The 19,926-nt window shown below is 40.0% G+C and overlaps 3 protein-coding genes across 8 annotated transcripts in view; all 3 read right to left on the bottom strand.

The window, feature by feature from the left end:
• The window catches only part of trappc9 (trafficking protein particle complex subunit 9), a 193,064-nt gene extending 190,408 nt beyond the window's left edge, over positions 1 to 2,656 (bottom strand). For all 6 annotated transcript variants that reach the window (XR_006845927.1, XR_006845926.1, XM_046418121.1 and 3 more), the window contains exons 1-2: positions 2,543 to 2,656; positions 1,089 to 1,684 (exon numbers count right to left, since the gene is read on the bottom strand). Coding sequence is in view for 4 of the 6 variants with exons in the window: in XM_046418121.1 (XP_046274077.1) it covers positions 1,089 to 1,672 (584 nt within the window). In the remaining 2 variants the exon portion in view is untranslated. The remainder of the gene's footprint in view (positions 1 to 1,088; positions 1,685 to 2,542) is intronic.
• A 2,657-nt stretch (positions 2,657 to 5,313) lies between these two features.
• sh3bgrl3 (SH3 domain binding glutamate-rich protein like 3) lies at positions 5,314 to 10,907 on the bottom strand. Its single transcript, XM_046418189.1, has 3 exons — positions 10,756 to 10,907; positions 8,419 to 8,586; positions 5,314 to 7,168 (listed from the first exon to the last, which is right to left on the bottom strand). The coding sequence occupies exons 1-3, from the start codon at positions 10,798 to 10,800 to the stop codon at positions 7,103 to 7,105; spliced, it is 279 nt and encodes a 92-aa protein (XP_046274145.1). The 5' UTR covers positions 10,801 to 10,907; the 3' UTR covers positions 5,314 to 7,102.
• Positions 10,908 to 15,575: 4,668 nt separating this feature from the next.
• LOC124075134 (membrane progestin receptor alpha-B-like) lies at positions 15,576 to 18,708 on the bottom strand. The gene is made up of 2 exons (XM_046418549.1): positions 18,553 to 18,708; positions 15,576 to 17,073 (listed from the first exon to the last, which is right to left on the bottom strand). The coding sequence occupies exon 2, from the start codon at positions 17,034 to 17,036 to the stop codon at positions 15,966 to 15,968; it is 1,071 nt and encodes a 356-aa protein (XP_046274505.1). The 5' UTR covers positions 17,037 to 17,073; positions 18,553 to 18,708; the 3' UTR covers positions 15,576 to 15,965.
• Between the last annotated feature and the right edge of the window lie 1,218 nt (positions 18,709 to 19,926).

Genomic DNA, 19,926 nt, shown 5'->3' on the forward strand with positions numbered 1-19,926 from the left:
TCAACCCAAGAAATTATGAACCTGTAAATCAAAGTCCTTTAAAGTTTATATATCCCTCCTTTATAGCACAAATAAATAAGACAGACAGATAGATACTGAAACCAGTGGCTGTAGGATTGGCAGTAATTAAGAATATTTTGTTTAAAACAAGCAAAAGCACAGGAAAACATAGTTCTGGTCCTTTAACTACGTTTTGAATCAGTCAATTTAAGAACGCAGCCAGTACCAAAAAAATAATGGTCACTGGACCATTGAGAACATGATGAGGGTAACTGAGCGGTTTTCTTTACTGTTACTGAGTCAAACACAAGATTTCTGATTTAACATTGGAATTAAACCTGCAGTGCAGATCTTCTGTCTCCCCCTTCTGAGGGAGGACCTGAGAACTCATTTGAGAAGGGCTTGAATGTAACATACGTTCATGTATGTGAAAGTCCCACACTGCACGTTTAAACTAGTAGCTTAAACTAGTGGACTGTAATGCAGCACAATGGGCTGTAGATTCTTTCAAATGTCATTTCGACTATTTTGCTAACGATGTTGTCATGCCATTCTAATTTTTTCACAGCGATGCAAAAGTTATTGTCAGATAAAAATATTTCAAGATCAAGGTTTATCAAATCAGTTTGTGTATAAACTGAAACCTGCAGAGGAGCGATGAGTTTGGTGTGAAGTCATGCGCAAATGCACAACATCACAGAGGTCAGGGTTTTTCTTTCAGGGCAGAGCTAAAGCTGATGGGATCACTATGGGTTAACTAAACTTATGAGTCTAACGTCTCACCTTTTCACACCCAACAATAAACTCACAGGACAGTATGAAAGAAGAAAAGGAGAAAGACAAATAAACCAAGGTAAACAAACGCAAATGAATGCGGCAAAAATCAAACAACAGATTTTTGTTAGAAGAATTTTTGAGCAGGCGATGCTGACATGCAAACAAACAATTTGACACAGAAACAAACACACACTAACAACTTCCAAATAATGTAGTTTACCACATTTACTGACAGCAATGAACATTCAAGCATTCCTTAACCAGTCAGATTTTTAAAAAGGGGTTATGGAGAAGCGAAGAGAATAACTCACCTGCTATCTGTGTCCAAACCCACAAAGTCCTTCTTCTCAAAGGGCACACAGAGTAGTGGGATCTTGTCGCCTGACTTGTCTGTGGCCCGGTCAAGCCGCTTGGATTCCAGAACAATAAATATTGACTCCACAAAGTCCTCCACTCTCTTCTCCACATCCATGCAGTCTTCAAAGCTCGAGTAAAAGGCCACATCTGTCCGTTGCTGCTCTGCGATCTCTCCCTGCAGCCCAAACACCAGCAACCGCGAATCGTACAGCGTGGAGCTGTACACCTCCTTCTGGGAGTGGAAGCGCTCGGCGGTCTGGGGCCACTCCTTGACTGCAGCACAGGTGGTGATGGCAATAAGGCCCACGACCTTGCGATGCGTCTGAAAGTCTCCCCACTCGTTGTTTTCAGGCAGGTAGTGGTGCCGGTAGCGGATGTAGAGGAGACGCTGCGAGTCCCGGATGCTCACCTGGCTCACACTGGCGATGCGTTTGTAGATCTTGAAGAACTGGTCCTCGGGCACAATGCCAACCGGCTGGACCACGACTAGAACCGTTTGGTGGTCTTCGGCACATTGCATGTAATCTGGGACACTCATCTTCACATGTGGCTTCATGGGACAGAAAAACAAAAACACTGAATACAGCTAGTATTCCCACTTTACATTTCAACAATTTTACATGCTGTTATTTAACCCTTCCTGCATCCTTCTCCAGCAGACAATAGTGCCCATGAAAACTGAGATGCTGTTGTTTTTGATGAATGTATTATTTCAATGCTGTGAGCACCTAAAATGAAATTTAATTTACATCTGTTGTACAAGTGTGAAAGAACACATTTTAGGGGAATATATCTCAAATCAAAGCACATAAGTGGCATAAGTGTAAACATTTTTGAAAATAAATCTACAATTTACATATTTTTCTCACTAGGTTACTTAAAATTCGAACCAACACTGACAAACATTAGTTGTGCTCGTCTTCAGTGACAATCTGGCGTTTGAATGAAAAAGCGCTGAATGAAACCAGCGACTCCTAAATAGTCCAGAAAATTGTGTTTCTGATTAAAGGCCCGCGTTACCTTTGCCGAAAAGCAAAGAAACACCTGCTGTTATGCTTGCTAACATGAACACCAAGTAGCTAGAGGTGGCAGCTGTCTAATTATTTCAATGGTCAAATGTGACAAACACGAGATATGGAATAAAACAGAAGCCCTTGGGTCATTAGCTAATTCGCTCATTTCAAATCAACAGAAAAAGCTTGACGTTATTCAATATTGTGTGTTTTTCTCAAAACACTTATGCTAGCTAGCCTTCCCCAGCTAGCTAATCTATGAACTGGCTTTTCGTGACAGTCACACTGCAACGACGCTGACTGAAAGAACCAGGTTTTTACTACACATATCAGCTCAGTAAGCGTTTTTGCCTTTCACACCAATGGCTTTAATATATAATGTTATTTCAAGTTACCTTAGCTATAACCTGTCAAGTATTAGTGCTTCCTCCTCTGGACCACTGTTTTGCAACACAGATCAACACTTCCGGTGACCATTTAAAAATAAAACCCTCATAGGACTAGAGAATGTATCCGCTGTTGTAACGTGAACTGAGCCAAAAAAAAAAAAAAAAGATTTTTCGATCCAAAAAACCCAGTCGTATGAAAACCAATATTAACCAGCCAATTTCGAATACCTTGTATTATGTCAAAAATATCGAATTTTGCCATTATTGCTGAGCTTCGTGAAGCACATATGACAGGGGTGGGTAGTAAAATACTCTGGGAAAAATCCTTTGCTACAACTGCTTTTGTCCAGATTGGGACTTTACCATATCACAAAAGATGTCAAGAGTTGCACGTGCCAGGATTTTTTTTTTATTTTAAAATCTAAAACAGTTTCATGGGTCCTGTCCACAGATCTATTACGTCCATGCTACGGATCCTATCCTCCTATGTGAAATTTTCTAGCTTGACTGCTTTTTTTTCTTCTTCGTCGTTCACTTCTTCTTCTGCGATGCTACAAGTTTAATATGATATATTAGCTCCGCCTAAAAAAGAAATGAGGTACTACACTGGGCAAAACTTAAAATTTAATCTACCATTTAATCTACCTCATATCATAGTTTTCATATTCATATTGTATATTCGTCACCACAGTGCGGTACTATAATTTTATAATTACTTATGAACAACTAATATGAATGACTTGTATTATATGAATTACATCATATTTCCCATGACATATAAAACCAGCTGCTATACGTTTATATTCTGAGTCAGATCAAACGTGGTGTGTGCACATGTACAAACTTGATGTAATATTTCACCGTTATACAGAACTTACTGATAACAGTGCCAGGAACACCATAAATTTTAATATTCAGCCCCAGAATTGTGCTCAAACTGTTTCTTTTTAATTGTTTTAATATTTTTAGTGCACATAGAGCTGACAAAGGAGGTGGTGTCAAATTATTTGTAAAAGCATCTTTCTCCTTGGAAATCTAGTTCCTTGAAAACTGATCTGTCGCTTAATAATTCAGTGACAGTAACTGTTGTCTGCAGACCAATTTATAATGGACCTACAGTCCAAGAACAACTGGCTGGATTCATTTCAACATTAGCTGATCATGAGGTGATCATCCTTGTTGATCTCAGCTTAATATGAATTTCCATTGCAATGGCATCTGACAGTCTTAATGTACGCCAACCTGAATTATTTCTCCAAGTCCAACTTAATTGACTTAATGCCGATTGTTTGGATTAGAGATGTGAAACGTTTGAGAATTAACTCACACATAGTGGTAAGAAGAACCTTAAAAAAAATTAAAAATTAATGACCAGGTCCAACTTTAATATAGTCCAGTCCCTGATGCCCTCACAGTTCCTGATCCTTAATTAGCTTTAATTTATTTTGCCACTGTTTAATTAAGCAACCCTGTATTAAATAAACTAGCACCTTTGTAAAAGACAAGAGCAGGATGTAGCTTCACTCCCCGGTTCTCTGCTAAACTTTAAATTTGTTTTAATCCACAAACAAAGCATGGCTCTGGCTACGCTGTGGAATTAGTGCTCTTGTCCTGTCTGCGCTCCTTTATTAGTTCATCATATAACCAACCGAGCACTCCTTTACCTGCCCATATTGTTCATGACTGAAGTCAGATAACTGTAACATGTGCTGCTTTAATCATTTTGATACATCTGGTCATTTATTTGACAGTCTTGGTGCTGATGTCACTGGCTGCATGGGAGAACATCACAGTGCTGGAGTAAACCCCTCCTTTAGCTTATCTCCTGTCCCTAGTGGGATGCCTGCTCAGCACTATTTCTGCTACTTCCTTTCTTGTTAAACGCACACGTCAGCAATTCTGATTGGTCATTGAGTGTCATTCCCAGGTCATCAAATACAGAGGCTTTGGTTTTGGTGGGCCAGTCCAGACCCCCGACACCCGATTTAACCAGCAGCCAAGAAGCCAGATTCAAGACTTCAGAACAGCAGTCCACAACCCAGTGGGTGACGTCACAGTGTCTGTGATGCTGATGCTGTTGTCAAAGCTGGGACTGAAACTGAGCTTCTTTCTTTTTTCATACGAGAACGGTTGATTACGGGCATGCCATTTTCCACTCTCAAACCCCAAGATCTCTCTGCACTGTAGTTCATCACTAGAGATAGTCATGGAACACACCGTTGTCTACTCGACCAAACATCTGGCTTGCCTGCTCTGGAGGCATCAACACTTGTATTCATTTCCCGAAGCCATTTTACAAACGATCCTTGCTGCTATCTTGCTTTCTCTGTCTATTACTCCCTTACTGCTAACTCACAGCTTCCTCTGATGACTTAAGCTGTGTGTGCTCTCACCGGATCTCGGTGACTTGGCACCACTGTAAATAAGGATTCTCTCTAAGAGTGTTTTCCGAGGAGAAAAGTGTGCCGTGTTTTGGTGAAAATGTGTAGCTCACAGGCTCGGTACTGTACTGAATGCACAGAGCAAGCCGATCCACAGGGGAAGATGTCATCCATGTGACTGTATCGGCAATCAGAATATTCCACTGACTTGCAAATCAGGAATGGCCCTCTCGTCGAGGTGACCACATGACCCACGCCATCCTGTAACATTCCTCATTAAAATGAGGACAATGAATAGAAAATGAGACTTAATTTTCACACTGATTTACATTTTTTACAGTGAAGAGTTTTAGCTAGGTCCACAGATTAATTATTTAAAAAACATGCCCAGACAGGTAGATTCAACTCCATTTTATTTTTTTCACCCATAAATCACTTTTCACAATCTTCTTGGAAGACAACAGCATTTTATTCCCTATTTTCTTCATTTTTTTTTTGGCCAAGAGGAATTGGTCCAAAAGCAAAGCAGGAGCTCAGAGAGAGAGACATGGAATGTCTAAAATATGGTTGGTAGCGAATTTACTTCAACAACAGGCAAACAACTACAACCATCGACTTACAAAACAGTGCACAAACATTGTGGGTGAAGGCTGTCATTACAAGGGATCCCAAACCGTAACAACACAACTTTGAAAGCAGGATGGGGGTTCGACAGATGTTACAAGTAAGAGAGGGAAACCATGTTGTTCTCAAATAAAAAAAGAAGACGAAAGCGACCCATTACGTGAACATTATATTTATGCGAATGAATGTGCACATATATAAAAGCACAACTAAGTGAAGCCTTCATTTTTCCCATGTGGTGAGTGTTCCCTAAGGCTAGTAAGACTGAGTCAGGTCAACCTAAACACACCAGTTTTGACCTTTATGTCCGGGTTCAGAATGAGGCAGGGTTTCAGTGCATAGTCACGTCACTGCGCCTTCATGCCCAGGACAATCAGTGAAACTGTAACACAAAATAAACAGAGGAAGGCAAAGCTACGTGGCTGAACACCAGAAGATTCACATCTTTTCAGTCATTTAGAATCTATAAGAAAAGCTCCCTTCTAAACCTTTGGAGCCTTTCGCCTTGTCAGTCAGAAATACAGGAAGGAAGCTTTCAAGCTCTACACATTTTGGAAAACGCAGAAGATGGCAGGGAAGTGCTAATACTACAGTATATTACAGATAGAAATATTGGCACCAAATGTGACATTAAGACGTGTGTTCATCCTGCTCCACTGGACGCTAAGAAGGAGCCAAGTATTGAAATGTTCGATCAATGGGTTTTTTATTGTTTGTTTGATTTGGTTTGTTTACAAAAAACACTATAAGGCGCCCTTTAAATGCGTACTAGCTTCTGGTTTCGTTTAAGTTTTTTTTTTTTTTTTTTTTAATATTTGTCCAAAAATACACTTTTTGAGTTTCAGTGGCATCACCGCCCCATTTCAGAACCAGATCTCTGGTCATATACTGCCTGGTGTCCAATGGATGAAAGTTTACAAAGTTTCCCACACCAAACAGACGTCTGCTGCTGTAACTCTTGGAATGAACTGGGTTGAAGGACATTAGAGTCCTTGCTACTTCAGTGTGCGTTTGCATCCATATGAAGCCCAAGTGGTGTGCAGTCATATTTAACATGGGAACTTGAAGGCTACAGAAAAAGACGACAAAGTAGATAAGACTGAGTGACGATGGTGTGTTCGGTCTGCAGAGGATCGGGAAGATTCAGGGATGAATGTTGTCATCCAGTGGATTAGTTTAATCTCCAGCGATCATGTGGCCGCGGCCAAGATTAGTCGACCTAATTACAGCACATTTACACACCCGATTGATTCCTAGTGGACGAGCACTTTGTAACACTTACTCAGACAGGGAAAAGGTCCGAAACAAATCAAAAGGACAGAAAAATACAACACAAAAATAAAACTGATTAAGACTGATTTAAAGTCTAATGGTGCAGTGGGTGGGGGGTGGGGGGGTACAAGATATTTGGCATTCTTCATTATGGCATTGAAAGTGAGTGGACAACTGCCAGTGTTACAGAGAGAGAGACTGGATAAAGGTCCTCCATTAGGGAGCAGGGTGGGTGGATAGCTGGATGGGGGAAATGGGGGTTAAGATGGAGCATTAGACTCGGCCCTCCTCATGCCAGTTTTAGAAACTGCTCCACTGCATCTGCTTCCACCGCCTCACAAAACATTTCATAGTTCTGTGGAGAAGAAGAGGGTCAATCAGCGAAACAAGAAAACACAGAGGTTCTATAGACAGCTGCAAGGCAAAATAAAGATTGTGACCGACTGTAAACTCCATGTTACTCTAGGCTGCCTTTGATTTATGCTGAACAGTGGGGTACGTGCTTATACTGATGTGACTTTAGGACTGACTGAACTGGAATTTGTCATTTTGAGACATGATTAACATGGATCCCTCCCCAATGGAGTAACTGCAAAATTTGACCATCACAGTGTGAAATACAATATTATTTCTTTGAATAGTAATTCCCTAAGTGAGTGGTTTCGGTGACAAGAAAGATGCTTTGCCAAGTTTCACTGTGATGCGCAGCGACTGGGTGAGAGAAGGATGACCCATTTAAAAACCCTCACTTTCACCTCCATTAAGTGAAATCCTGTGAGACTGCGACTTTGGGAACTTTTCAGTGGTTTAAATGGGAAATGAGGTGTGCTTACCATCATGGAAACACATCATAAGCATGTGATGTTGGGCACACACTGACACACAGCTACAGCCTCAATGGCAGCCTTCAGTAGTGCTAAGCTATTACCTCAGACATGTAACCAATCGGATACTGTGGGCGGGACACTGACAGAGACTACAGACAGCGGCAGTGGCTAAATCTCTGCGTTGCCTTTAACACAAACTTTACAGGCAACCTGTGGAGGTTTTAATCTCCAGTAGTCTGTGTGACTAATGTAAAATGGACACACAATTCCATTTTACACGTTAACTATATCACACTAAATAAAATAAAAGTTTAGGTCACTTCCATCACCAATTAGTAAGCCTGGGTGGCATGGCCGGCAGCAGAGACAACAATAACAACTCAAATATAAACATATGGTCAGCTATCATATTGCACATTAATTGACATTCAAATAAACTGAATGTATTGTCCTCCTGGTTCCTTAACATTTGATTTTTAGCGAATTGTGAGTAAAATATGTACTAAGTAGGACTTTTACACTTCAAACATACAGTATGTGCTCTGGTGTATATAAACTAAAGTACCACAAACATACCTTTGGCATTTCTATACTGCATTTCATTTTGCTCATCAGACGTCACTGATGTTCATACTGATGTAACTGCTATGCTAATACAGGCAACTCGTCAAAGCTAAAACACACAGGAAGTTTTTGAAGTAGTTTATGACTACACCGCTGAAGAGTTTCTAGAAAATAATGTAATAAGTGTGTGTGTGTGTGTGTGCACTTTCCTCACCCCACAGTACTGGTCTTCATTGAAAAGCTGTGGGGGGGCTGCCGTGGGGTTCCCCGCTTTGCTTCTCATTTCATCACGAAGCTCACCGCCCACAGAGATGTCGACCAGCTCGTACTGGATGCTTTTACTATCAAGGATTCGGATCACTTCTGCCTGCTGAGACTTCACCTGGAGAACAACAGCCCGGCCAATCACAAGTTTACTCAACCCCAGCATTACAACAAGGAACCAGTCAATTCATTAGACTGTCATTTAAATCTGAGTGGAGCAAAAGAATAACAAGGCCAACAAACATCCTGGATAGACTGATCAAATAAGCCTTGGAAAAGTATTTCTCTGCAAAGACAGGGATTACAGTATGGACCGTAAACTAAACTTCAACACTTTCTTTAAAAAGCAGCAGCTTTATCTGGATGCTGGACGATGACTAATGGACCTCGTGAATGTTCTGCTATCTTTTTGAGCAACTGAGGAAGTTGGGAGGGGGCGTTTGTAAAAGTGACCACACCTCAGCACAGAACTAACTGGAAACTCACACGAGGCCACATTCAGCTGGCCACACAGAGTTTTTGTGAGGCTACTGTCTGTCGATAAACTGAAAAAGAAAGCTGCTTTTGCTAGTTTTCCCAAGGCTGATTGTAAAAACACAAAAGTAGACTCAGCCGTTCAAGGTTTCTCTGAGTCCTGGGTAATACACAGTTGAAGCAGCTGATGACATGACTAAAACAAAAAGATGTTTTTACATTTGAAATATGACTTTTAGGCAAGATTTTTAGGTCTGACTCTTCATTTACTATCGTAAATGGCAAAGAAAAGCAGCAAATTCTTATATTTTCGAAACTGGAACCAGTTAATGTTTGATATTTGACAATGGCTTAAACAATGAGTTAATTATGAAAAAAGCTGATAACTTTTCTTTCCACTGACTAATCAATTAATTGACTAATAGTCACGGGTTTATTAAAGCAAATACATTTGAAAGTAACTTCAAAATGACAAAAATGTATAACACATTATGAATTATATTTTAGATGGATTTCTTGGGTCTGTTTTCATTTTGGAGCAGAAAGGATGATCTTGCTGTAGTCTAAAGGAATTATATATATAATTATGCAACAGTATCTCAACAGTAACTTGATTTCCTTTATCCAACTTAACTTAAAGACTGAGGGCCAGTGGCACAAAACCAATCAAAGTGTTCTTCTAAAGGCTTCCACAGCAGACCTGAAATCAGCAGGTTAACCCCAGCAGCGTTACTGTACCAGAGAGGGTTAAAAACCAACGTCACAAAACGTTTTCACTACATCAATTCCTCACACCTAATAGATACCAGATGTTTGGCCCAGGACTTTCCCATACACTGTTTTCATAAAGTGCTGCAAAAATTATTCCTACAACAGATGTCACGTCATATGACTGATGCCTGTACACAGTCTGGATAAGAAGTCTGTAACAAATTACAAGATATTACTATAAGTACACTGTTTCGCACATTCATATTATAAAATAACATAAACGTCTGACATTTTCAGGATCAAAGGGTGTACAACTCAAACTCAACTCGGCTAACACACACACTATCAGGGTTCTCTTATTCCGTGTAACTTTCCAGGTTTTATAACCGCCACCTTTGTCACAAAGAAAATTTAGTAGCAGGTGTGCCACTTACAAAAGATTAAATTCATTTTAAAACAAGTCTTGTTTAGTGCATCTGATTTATGTAGAACTCATAAATACATATTGTTGGTAGTAGGCCTTAACATTGTTTATACATGTCAAAACCAAGGCGGCCTTAAATTGCCAGATTATTATATGAGGTTTGGCATACCGTTTTCGATACAGGAAACGGAAATGAATGGTCGTTACTCTTTGCTATACGAGCCACCGTTATGTAGGACGAGCAGTATAGTGTCACTGTTTAGGATAAGTAATGTTGATATGGGATATTTTGTTAAGAAAAAAAAAATCTGCAAAATAGCAAGCCAGACGGACTCGATATAAAACACCCCTTCCCTCTACCAAGATAAAAAGAAAAGAAAAAGAAACAAGGTGGAATCATGCATCATGGCTCGTCTTTGCAAGCCCTTTTTATGTTACATTTATTACTAATAACTTTCATCTTCTTTTCGCCTGAGACCAGGTGTTAATGCTGACGTTATAATACTGACATTAATGGGCGCTGAGCAGCATAGGCCCACCGCACTGTTAGTCAGGAGGAGGCTATTACTGATAGGGTGCTGGGTGTGTCTGTTGGACTGAGCGCTGTTAGCTGCTGCCACCGGAGCTGAAAACGCAAACACAACGTTAAGTCCATTAAATTACGGCCACTTGACTCACCGTCCGTGAGGCAGTAACGGTGGTGTAGTACAGTTTGATTCCCATAGTTGCAGGTCCTTCCACTCCCTTTGTGTATCTGCTTGCAAGTAGCTGTCCCTCGCCTGCGTCAAGCTAAGCTGTTATCGCTTTCAAAGTAAGGAAATTGAGGGAGGTTGCTTTCAAAATAAAAGACACATTTTCGCATTAAGGGAAAATGCAACATAAACTCGGATGTGATTAAAAACGTTCAGGTTATTTATATTTTTGCATATGCCTCGCAGTTCTAGGTGGTTGGAAAAGTCAACCCCAAAGGGCAAAGCAGTAAGCAACAAACATGGACGCCGAAGCAAAAGCTATTTGGTTGTTAAAAAGGTTTCTACATCGGGCAGACAAAGATGACACATGAGCAACAAAATCCACATTCCTTGTTCTGTTTAAAAATACATTATCCATCTTTCTGTTTTTCTTTCTTTTTTTGTTGTTGTTTGTTTGTTTTGCTTTCCCAAACAGTTTTCTCTTACTGGGAAAGCAAACAAAAAAAGTTTGGAAGTGTGGATGTTCTACCTCACCTCATCTTCTGTGACTGAAAACCGCTCTAGTTTTGGTAATAATTTGTCAAAGCAATTTGAAAACATCACTTCAAACTTAAACAAATAGTGCCTGGCATGTTTCACTTTTTCCAGCATTTTATAGGTAGACCAAACAGCTAACAGGGAAAATAACTGACGGTTTAATCAACAATGGAAACAATCTTAAGATGCAGACCAGCAGCTGTTCTTCTGTTTCTCATGGACATCCTCTTCCATGTCGACAAATGCTTAATGTTGGAAACAACAGGAAATGATTTGTTGTATTCTCGAACATTGACTCTGAGATCCTTCAATGCTCAGCACAGTTTCATTCTGCAGTTTAAAGAGACAGTGCAGGTTTTTATTCATATTTTGTTTGCCATTCAATAATACATTTGATCAAACTGTAATATTTTTATTATTATTTTATTTTTTACAGTAATTAGGATAATATGCTAATTTCCTTTCTCATCTCTTACACTTTTCATGTCTTTTGTCCTTAATCCCCTCTTCCTTCCACCAGTACTTTCTCCTCTTTCCTTTCTCCATATTCTCCTCCTTAGATGCTAGCCCCCTTCCCTCTCTACCTTGTTTTCTGAGTTCATCCATCTTTCACAGCATTCCAGAAATCAACACACACACACACACACACACACACACACACACACACACACACACTGGTCCCCTCATACATCTCTTTCTCAGTGAAGCAGTGCTCGGTCTCCTATAGGTAACCATATCTGGCTTTCCTCACTTGATTCATTCATCATATGACAAATAGCATCCTATCAAATATTAGCATGAAGCTTTTTCATAATAACACATGATAAAGCAGCCAATATAAAATCTGCCAGTAAATTGCTGCAGAATTTGCTTTGAAAACATAAACATGTTATTATGACGTATTACATTGGTTGTACTCATGAATCCAGGCTGGAATTAACTTATACGACTTTAACATGTACAAATGTTACCTGCTGTCTGAAGGTATTTTAAAGTCCTGGGATTAGACTTATACTTGAACTTAGTCTGAAAATCATTCCTGAGGCTGTGTTTAAGTTTGATTCATAAAAGATGCTGAACATAAAAACCTTACTTTAGCAGGTTCTAAGTATCCCTTTATTGTAACTCACACACCTGTGATCTATAATTCTCATATTCTTCAGTGGGCTAAATAGTGGCCTGACAAACAAAAAAAAACACACAATTTGTGTGTTTGTGGGTCACTGCTGCAGTTTCACAAAATAAATGAGAGTCCTGGTTCTAAAGTCCTGTCTGGAAAATATATGCCTGTAATCTTTTAATGCTCTACCTTATTTTAAAGATCTGAAGCCATCAGACTGCGTCAGACTGCGTCAGTGAGGATGCAGTCCGAAATAAAAAGACAGCAGATGTTAACAAGAAATGTGATAACACAGTTTGAAGTGGTACAGGAGCATTTCGGAAACATGTAACACATGTTTACCAGCAGGTGTAATTTATTTTGCTGTAGGTGCGTCCCCACGAGGGTACAGGAAATCCTCTTTGCTCCTACAAGATTTAGTGTACTAGGCTAGCAGCTACATTACTTAACAGCACCATACAAAGTGATAACAGTGATGGAGCAGTCTTCACCACTACGCGTTCTGTCTTTTGACTTATTTCCTTGGTTATTTCTTCATAACTTCCTGCTGATACTGTCTCAAAGGCATGCAACAACAGTCATGTTAGTGGCTCTGTGAGGCCGTTCATAGGCACAGAGGTGCTTTGAACTAAGTGCCAGTATCAGCATACTAACATGTTCACAATGACAACCCAAACATGTGGATGCTAAGACGGTACAATGTTTAGCATGTTCATCCTCTTAGGTTAGCATGCTAACATACAACAATAAACACGAAATACAGCTGAGTCAAAACTGAATGTCTGTGTCAATTTCTGCATTAAACCCTCCATCAGAGTCCATTCACAAGAATAAATGTAACCTCATGGTGGCGCTAGAGAAAGTTAGTTGATGATCAAAGTCATTAGGAACCCTGAATGGCTTACAGACAATGGCACAGTTCTTGTTTGGCATATTAGATTTTGTTCACATTACTTTTTAAAAGAAAAATTTGTTAGAAAAAAACACCACTGGATTCATTCTCTAGGCACCATGGAGTGGTTCAGCTATCAGTTTCATGGTCATCCTTCTACTACTTGTGAAGACATGCCAGAAATGTCATTGCATGAGAGGAAAAGTTGGGGGAATCACTAAAATCAGTAGGCCTTATCCTCTTTTACCACAAATGACCAAAAATTCTCTTGCAATCCATTTCATAGTTACCGTCTGTTGTCTGTAAGAACTTGTCAAACTGACATACCGAAAGTTTGGCACTGCAATCCCTGAGCCATATCATTAGCATCGCTAAAAGTAGTTATTCCATCGCACAATTTAAAAAATTCTCCTCTTAAGCCAGATGCTCTTAAATTCTTGAAATAAAGCAAAAACATGATGTTTAGCTGCCTCACCTTCCAAAGAAACCTCCACTGCAAGGAACAAACAATAAGGGTTTAGTGTTACTTCAACGTGACACATGACTACCAATGGAATTCAACTGAACATATTTAACCTAACTGCTAGTAACTTTAAATTATCCAGATTTCTCAAATTGTATGCAACCATGGCTAACATGTCATCATCCTATACTAATACTGAAAAATCAACCATGTATTGTTCTTGTCATAATGCTGTGAGTATTTTGAGCCCCATTAAGTCTAATGAGCAGTGATGAAATTCAATTTGGAACGTATGACAAGGGAAGCAGGCTGGCCCCCTTCTATTGTGAGTCAAACAGGAGGAATGTGGGAGAGAGTCCAGCAGCACCATAATTCAGCTGATTCAGGGTTTTAAGTGAGTAACTGAGCCTTTCAGTATGGGCCAGTACACACCAATACACAGTAAGACTGGAGCCAGACTTCAGAGCCAGCCAGCAGGGTCAATACTGACATCCGAAAATGAGGTGAACAATACACCGGAGGGAGTAGAAAACCAATTCTGCTGCTGACACGAGAATATAAATCAGATCTTTCTGCTGTTGTGTTTGCCACAACTAAATGAGTCTTCATCAACACTTGGGGGCAGCAGAAAGGTATTTTTCATTTCATCTAGAGTCATCTGAGTGGAACAAGATCTTATGTGATGAAAGATGGTAGGACTGGACGACCTAATCCATATTCCAGATTTGCAGGATCAGGATCACATCTCCAGGTTATGAAATACCCAATTTTGAGATTTAATCCTGTCTGAATAATTCTGATCTAGATGAAAAGTTTTGAAATGACAAACAGGTGCACAGCATCAAGTGTATTCTTACTGTATGTAATTGGACAGAAATTGCTGTTGCTTTTATCACACTGTATGGTAAAGAACTAAAATGTTTAACAAGGTAGGGGAATTGAGAAACTGAAGGCAAAAGTGTCAGGATTGCTGGAAATTTCCATTGTTCTTTCCCCTCCCATCCGGTTCTGTGTGTGTGTGTGGGCCATTTCCACGGTGAACCTGCCTTATTTAAATATCAGTCCAGCCTCATCAGAAGATCTTCCACAGCTCTGTTGTATCATATCAGGTCACACTCTGTTCTGGCACCTGCTTTTGGATGTTTCCTTGTGCTCAGGTCCTGTTCAGCTCCGGTGTTCAATCGATGCTGTTCCCTAAAAATGCTGCCATGAAAGATTCTGCATTTAGAGACTCTGTTTGGAGACCACATGCATTCACCCCCAGCCTTTAAGAAGGTTCCCCTAGTTGAGAGACTTGGTGTCATTTAGCTACTATCTACTCTGTGAACTGTGAGAATATTTTTGAGTTAACTTCAGTAAAATCCTTTAAACTTGGCTAGCTGACTCTGAGTGTTCTTTTTTTGGGTTATGTCTTTGATTTACTTAACAAATGGGTGACATTAGCTTCATTTTGGATATAACAAGGAAAAAAAGATACACCTTAAGAAGTAAACATGAAGGAAAGAAAATGCATCAACAGATGACTGTGACCATATATAACAAGTTACATCTGTTCGTTAAAACCATGCTTAAGTCTAAGTTTAAAGGCACGTGCACACAAGGATTTAAAATCGGAATATTTGCCAGTGAAGTGCCTTCTTGCCAGTTGGATGTTGCAATGAGGGGGATCCACTCAACGAGGCAAAATTAAACTGCATTCAACTCAACAAATTTTGACACCCAAATTCACACTTCTGACTTCTGACCATCTTAAGAAGATGGAGATCTGGATATTCCAAAATGGGGAAAGCTAAATGACAGTTAACATAAAGGGTTTTATTGTCCCAGTTGAATAACCATTCAATACAGAGCAAAACGCAAGTTGGCAATAAACAGCACAGCAAAAAGAAAAAAGAAATAAAAGAGAAGTTCTGGGAATAATGCTAGCCCAAACTGACAGAACCAACTTACCTACTGAGTGGTCACGATATCACCATGCTCCCGGCAGTCTAAGATAAGCTGGTTTTACATCCTGGTGTGACCGCCACTTAAAAACACATGTTTCACGGGAGGTTACATGCAGTACTACTTCATGACCGTGTTGTGTTGTTACCTTGAGGTTGCCAGTGAGCCAGTAGAGACTACCAGAAATTACCCTGCCTGGCCAAGTAATAGTCAAGCATGTAAGAACATATAGAAACTTTTCTATGCAAATTTGGACTTGGTTTTTGAGTCAAAGGCTTGTTTTACTTTCCGCAGCATGAAGGCAACAATTAGCACACATACAACCACAGTGACCACATAAAGTCCCACAAACAGAGCAGCCTCACCGCTCTTATGTAGGTGTGAGTATAATTTTCTACGGCCCACAAAGTCCAGGTGGGAGGCATGTATCTGACACATTGTGCCACAAGATAAAAAAACATGAAACATCTGATGACTCTGTCCCATGAAATCACATCGCCCAGGGAAGCAGTGCTCTAGCAGAGGATATGTGAAGAAGAAGGCACAGCTGAAAAAGAAAGCCACCTGGCCAAAGTAATAGATAACGGCTGGGTCACTGGTGGCTGTGGACCACAACATGAGTCTTTTAGCCACAGGACTGCTGTCCCAAATAAAGGCAACTGCTGAGGGAACCACTTGGCCCAGTTTAAGCATCCATGGTTGTAGGTTGTGGTTGCAGTATTTGCCGTAGCAGCATCCCAGGCATGTCACACAGCTGAGAACTGTGGCAAGGGGCATAAAGATCCCATGCACATGTCTGTGCAGACTCTCATCCACCGCATAGTAAAAGTGAACTACAGCACTGCCATACTGATACTGTGCTACCCCAACATAGTCCAGAAAGAAGAAGATGTAGTGATACAGCTCAGACTTGCCACCCAGTAGGTGAGCTGCTGCACTGAATGCTGAGTATATCAAGGAGGACAGGATGAGAACCAACAGGGGCCACGAATGAGGATCGTGAACAAAGTCCACAGTCTCAGCGAGTTGCCGCAATTTAACCAGAAAAACTAAAAAGGCCAGCAGGTGAGTCCACACATTGATGGTCTCATTGTGGCGCTGGAATAAGGACAGGAAGTAGTACTGCCAGTTTTGGTGCAGTGGTCGGTAGCCGGTGCAGATGTAGCGCTCCCTGAAGTAGTAGGGAACCTCAGTGTCTCTTAAAGTGCCGGGCATGGAGGGTGCAGCCTCAGTCAGCATCCGGGGAAGCTCCCTGATCTGCCGCAGGCTGATGAACACTCGCCCGATTCTCTCCATTACAATAGTCGCCATCACTGTCAGTAGCTGAGCGATGCACACTGGGTGGTTCCTGCAAAGAGTTAACATTAAATAATTAATAATTTTAACTTTTCTTGTGTGAGTTATAATTTTTATCATTTTCCACCCCCGTGACCCTGACGGATAAGCGGTATAGAAAATGGATGGTTGGATCATTTTCCTCCGAAATGCTCATCCAGCATTTCATCAATGCAAGAAAGTAATATATACATAAACTTACAGCAAAATACAGGACCATGAGTGTGGAAGCAATATTAAACAGTGTCCCATTAGCTCCAATTAATAAATAATTCCCACTTTTCCTGCTATTTGTCCAACCTGAGCAAACCACGCATCAACAATCATTACAATAATGGAGAAGGATATAAGCACAAACAAGGCATTGTTTGTGACGAGGTCCAACGTCAACAAAGTTGACTCTGGGCAAGACCAAATTTTACTCTCAAATCTTGTAAGGCATCCAAGCGTAATTATTATATATAAGAACAAGGACCTTAGCACCAAGATTCCCATTTCATTCTTGGGCCATGCAGGAGGGACTGACCTTTTACCTTTGAGACACAGTGAGGCCAGATGCTGAAGATAAAGATTTGTGATATCTGCTCTTGATGTAGTAGCTGAGTAGTTAAGGTTCTTAGTTAAGCTTCATAATCTTCATGAATATTGTTATAACAGGAGATTTGTCATGTCTGGCCATATTGGCCCATAGGCTTCTGGAGTTTAGTAAACTTTTTTATGAAATTGCTTAAAATGTTTCAGTAGTATACTTACATGGAGGGCTAGGTACAGCACAGAGGCAGAAAACCATACAGTAACAGAGACAGTGAAGAGCACTTGACATTTGGATTAGCGACAAAATAACCAGATATTCATTTCCTGTCTGCTCTCTTTGGGCCATTTAAACTCTCCTGATTTAAATTAGGTTTTTGATCAATGCAGAGTTAAGATTTAAACTTGATCCAGCTTAAAGATTTAAAATTCTTTTGTCATAATATTTATTCAGTAAAGTTACTCTACATACAGATGGTTTTACTCATGGTCTGTTTCGACTTACTGTATTTCAAATGGCAGCAAACACACACACACAGCCACACATGAACATTGCACAATGCAGCCATTTTGCACAGAACTATGCACTACTTGTCTCATTTGCACTATTCCTTCATTTGCACAATTCAGCAATACTCCTGTAAATATTGTTGCCATCTGGTCCCTGTTCACTGGTTATATCTTTTTATTCTGGTTGTTTTTATATTTATAGCATTAGTATTTGTAGGTTGTTGGGCTTATACCGAGACCAGGGTAACTAATTTCGTTCCACCTCATGTTTCTACATGTGTGAAATGACAATAAAGCTCCTTGAATCCTTGAAATCCTTGAATTCAGGTAACCTCATAAACCTCAAAATTAGCTAATGACAGTATTTTATCACGTAAGCACAATAACGCACACAATGTAACATAAGATAAAATTACATCTGTTAACAAAATAGTAACAAGAAGGTTCTCACCTGCTGGGATGGGAAAACAATTTACAGAAGGTCCTACTTCATGAATAGAAATTACATGTACTAAACTTAAAATGTGCAGTAGAGTTTGTCATATGTGCATACCGGTGTCAAAAGCAGTATGGCTCATAAATTTACGCTGGATACAAAAAACCAGTAACTCAACTTTTTGGTGTTTGACAAACCTATGGGAGTAAACAGAGTGCAAACAAACAGGTATTGGGCGGGACTTAACACTTATGTAGTTTTGTCCCAGAGATGTATTCTCTTCGTATTTCCTGATTACAAACTTGTCTCAACGTGTCTCAGAATCACGACTTACGCTGCCAGTCTTCCTGCTTATCCACCTCCTCCCTGCCCTCTCCTCTTCATTCCCTCCACTCTCACACCCAAACACACTCCTCCATCAGCCTCCCTGGTTCACCTGGTCCACGTCCGGCACTTGGTACCCACTTGTGTTCGTAACAATTTTATTCCAATTCATTGCTTTACTATTTTAAATTTCTGATTTTGCTTGCTGGAGTCCTGACATGTTTCAATCTGCTTCATGACATTAAAGCACTTTGTAACTTTATTTTGAAAAGTGCTTTATAAAGTTTATTAATATCATTAATTGTCTGCAATTTCCTTGACATCTTGTTCTTCATTTAATGGGAGTACAATGCAAGTTAAGGTATACTATGCAGGATTCTCCTAAAACATAAAAATATAAAATGTGCATGGCAGTGTCTCTTTGTAGAGAACATCCATCCTGCCGGTGGTGTTGACAGTTCTGGAGAATGATAGTGGATTGTTGAGTCTCATTCCCTGATTATCAAATACCAACATTCTAGCCTGGTGGCAATTTGATGACCTGGGAATGAGACTCAGCAGTCAGCTCTCTCTTTTCAAATCATTTATTGTTGTATTTACAGAAAGCAACCAATGAATCTTACATGGTGTGTGTTTATGTTAGATTCTTTTGGAGAAACAGGTACACTGTACTCATTTGGGAATATGCCATGCAAACTTGCTGAGCAGTAAATGAATTATGCCACCAAACAAAGCCGTGTAATTACAGAAGCACAAACCATATGCAGCACGTTGTGTTTTTTGGCATGGGAACTTGCATGCATTCAGCTGATGATGCAGAAAATCCCATTAGCTTCAGAAAATATTAACACTCACACTACACTAACACTAAAAGAATGACGAAGGCACATCAGTTACAGACCACTTTGTATTATGCTTTTATTTCTTGGTCCTGCCAAGTCTGCTTTCCACTGCTGGTAATGGAGCTAATAGAACAGAAGATTGGAAAATTGATTAGTCTGTTGGTGTTTATCAGATAATACTCTGTCAGTGAAATTAATTTCACTTTGATGTGACCAACAGCTA

The sequence above is a fragment of the Scatophagus argus genome, chromosome 17 (genome assembly GCF_020382885.2).
Source record: "Scatophagus argus isolate fScaArg1 chromosome 17, fScaArg1.pri, whole genome shotgun sequence".
NCBI classification, from domain to species: Eukaryota; Metazoa; Chordata; class Actinopteri; family Scatophagidae; genus Scatophagus; species Scatophagus argus.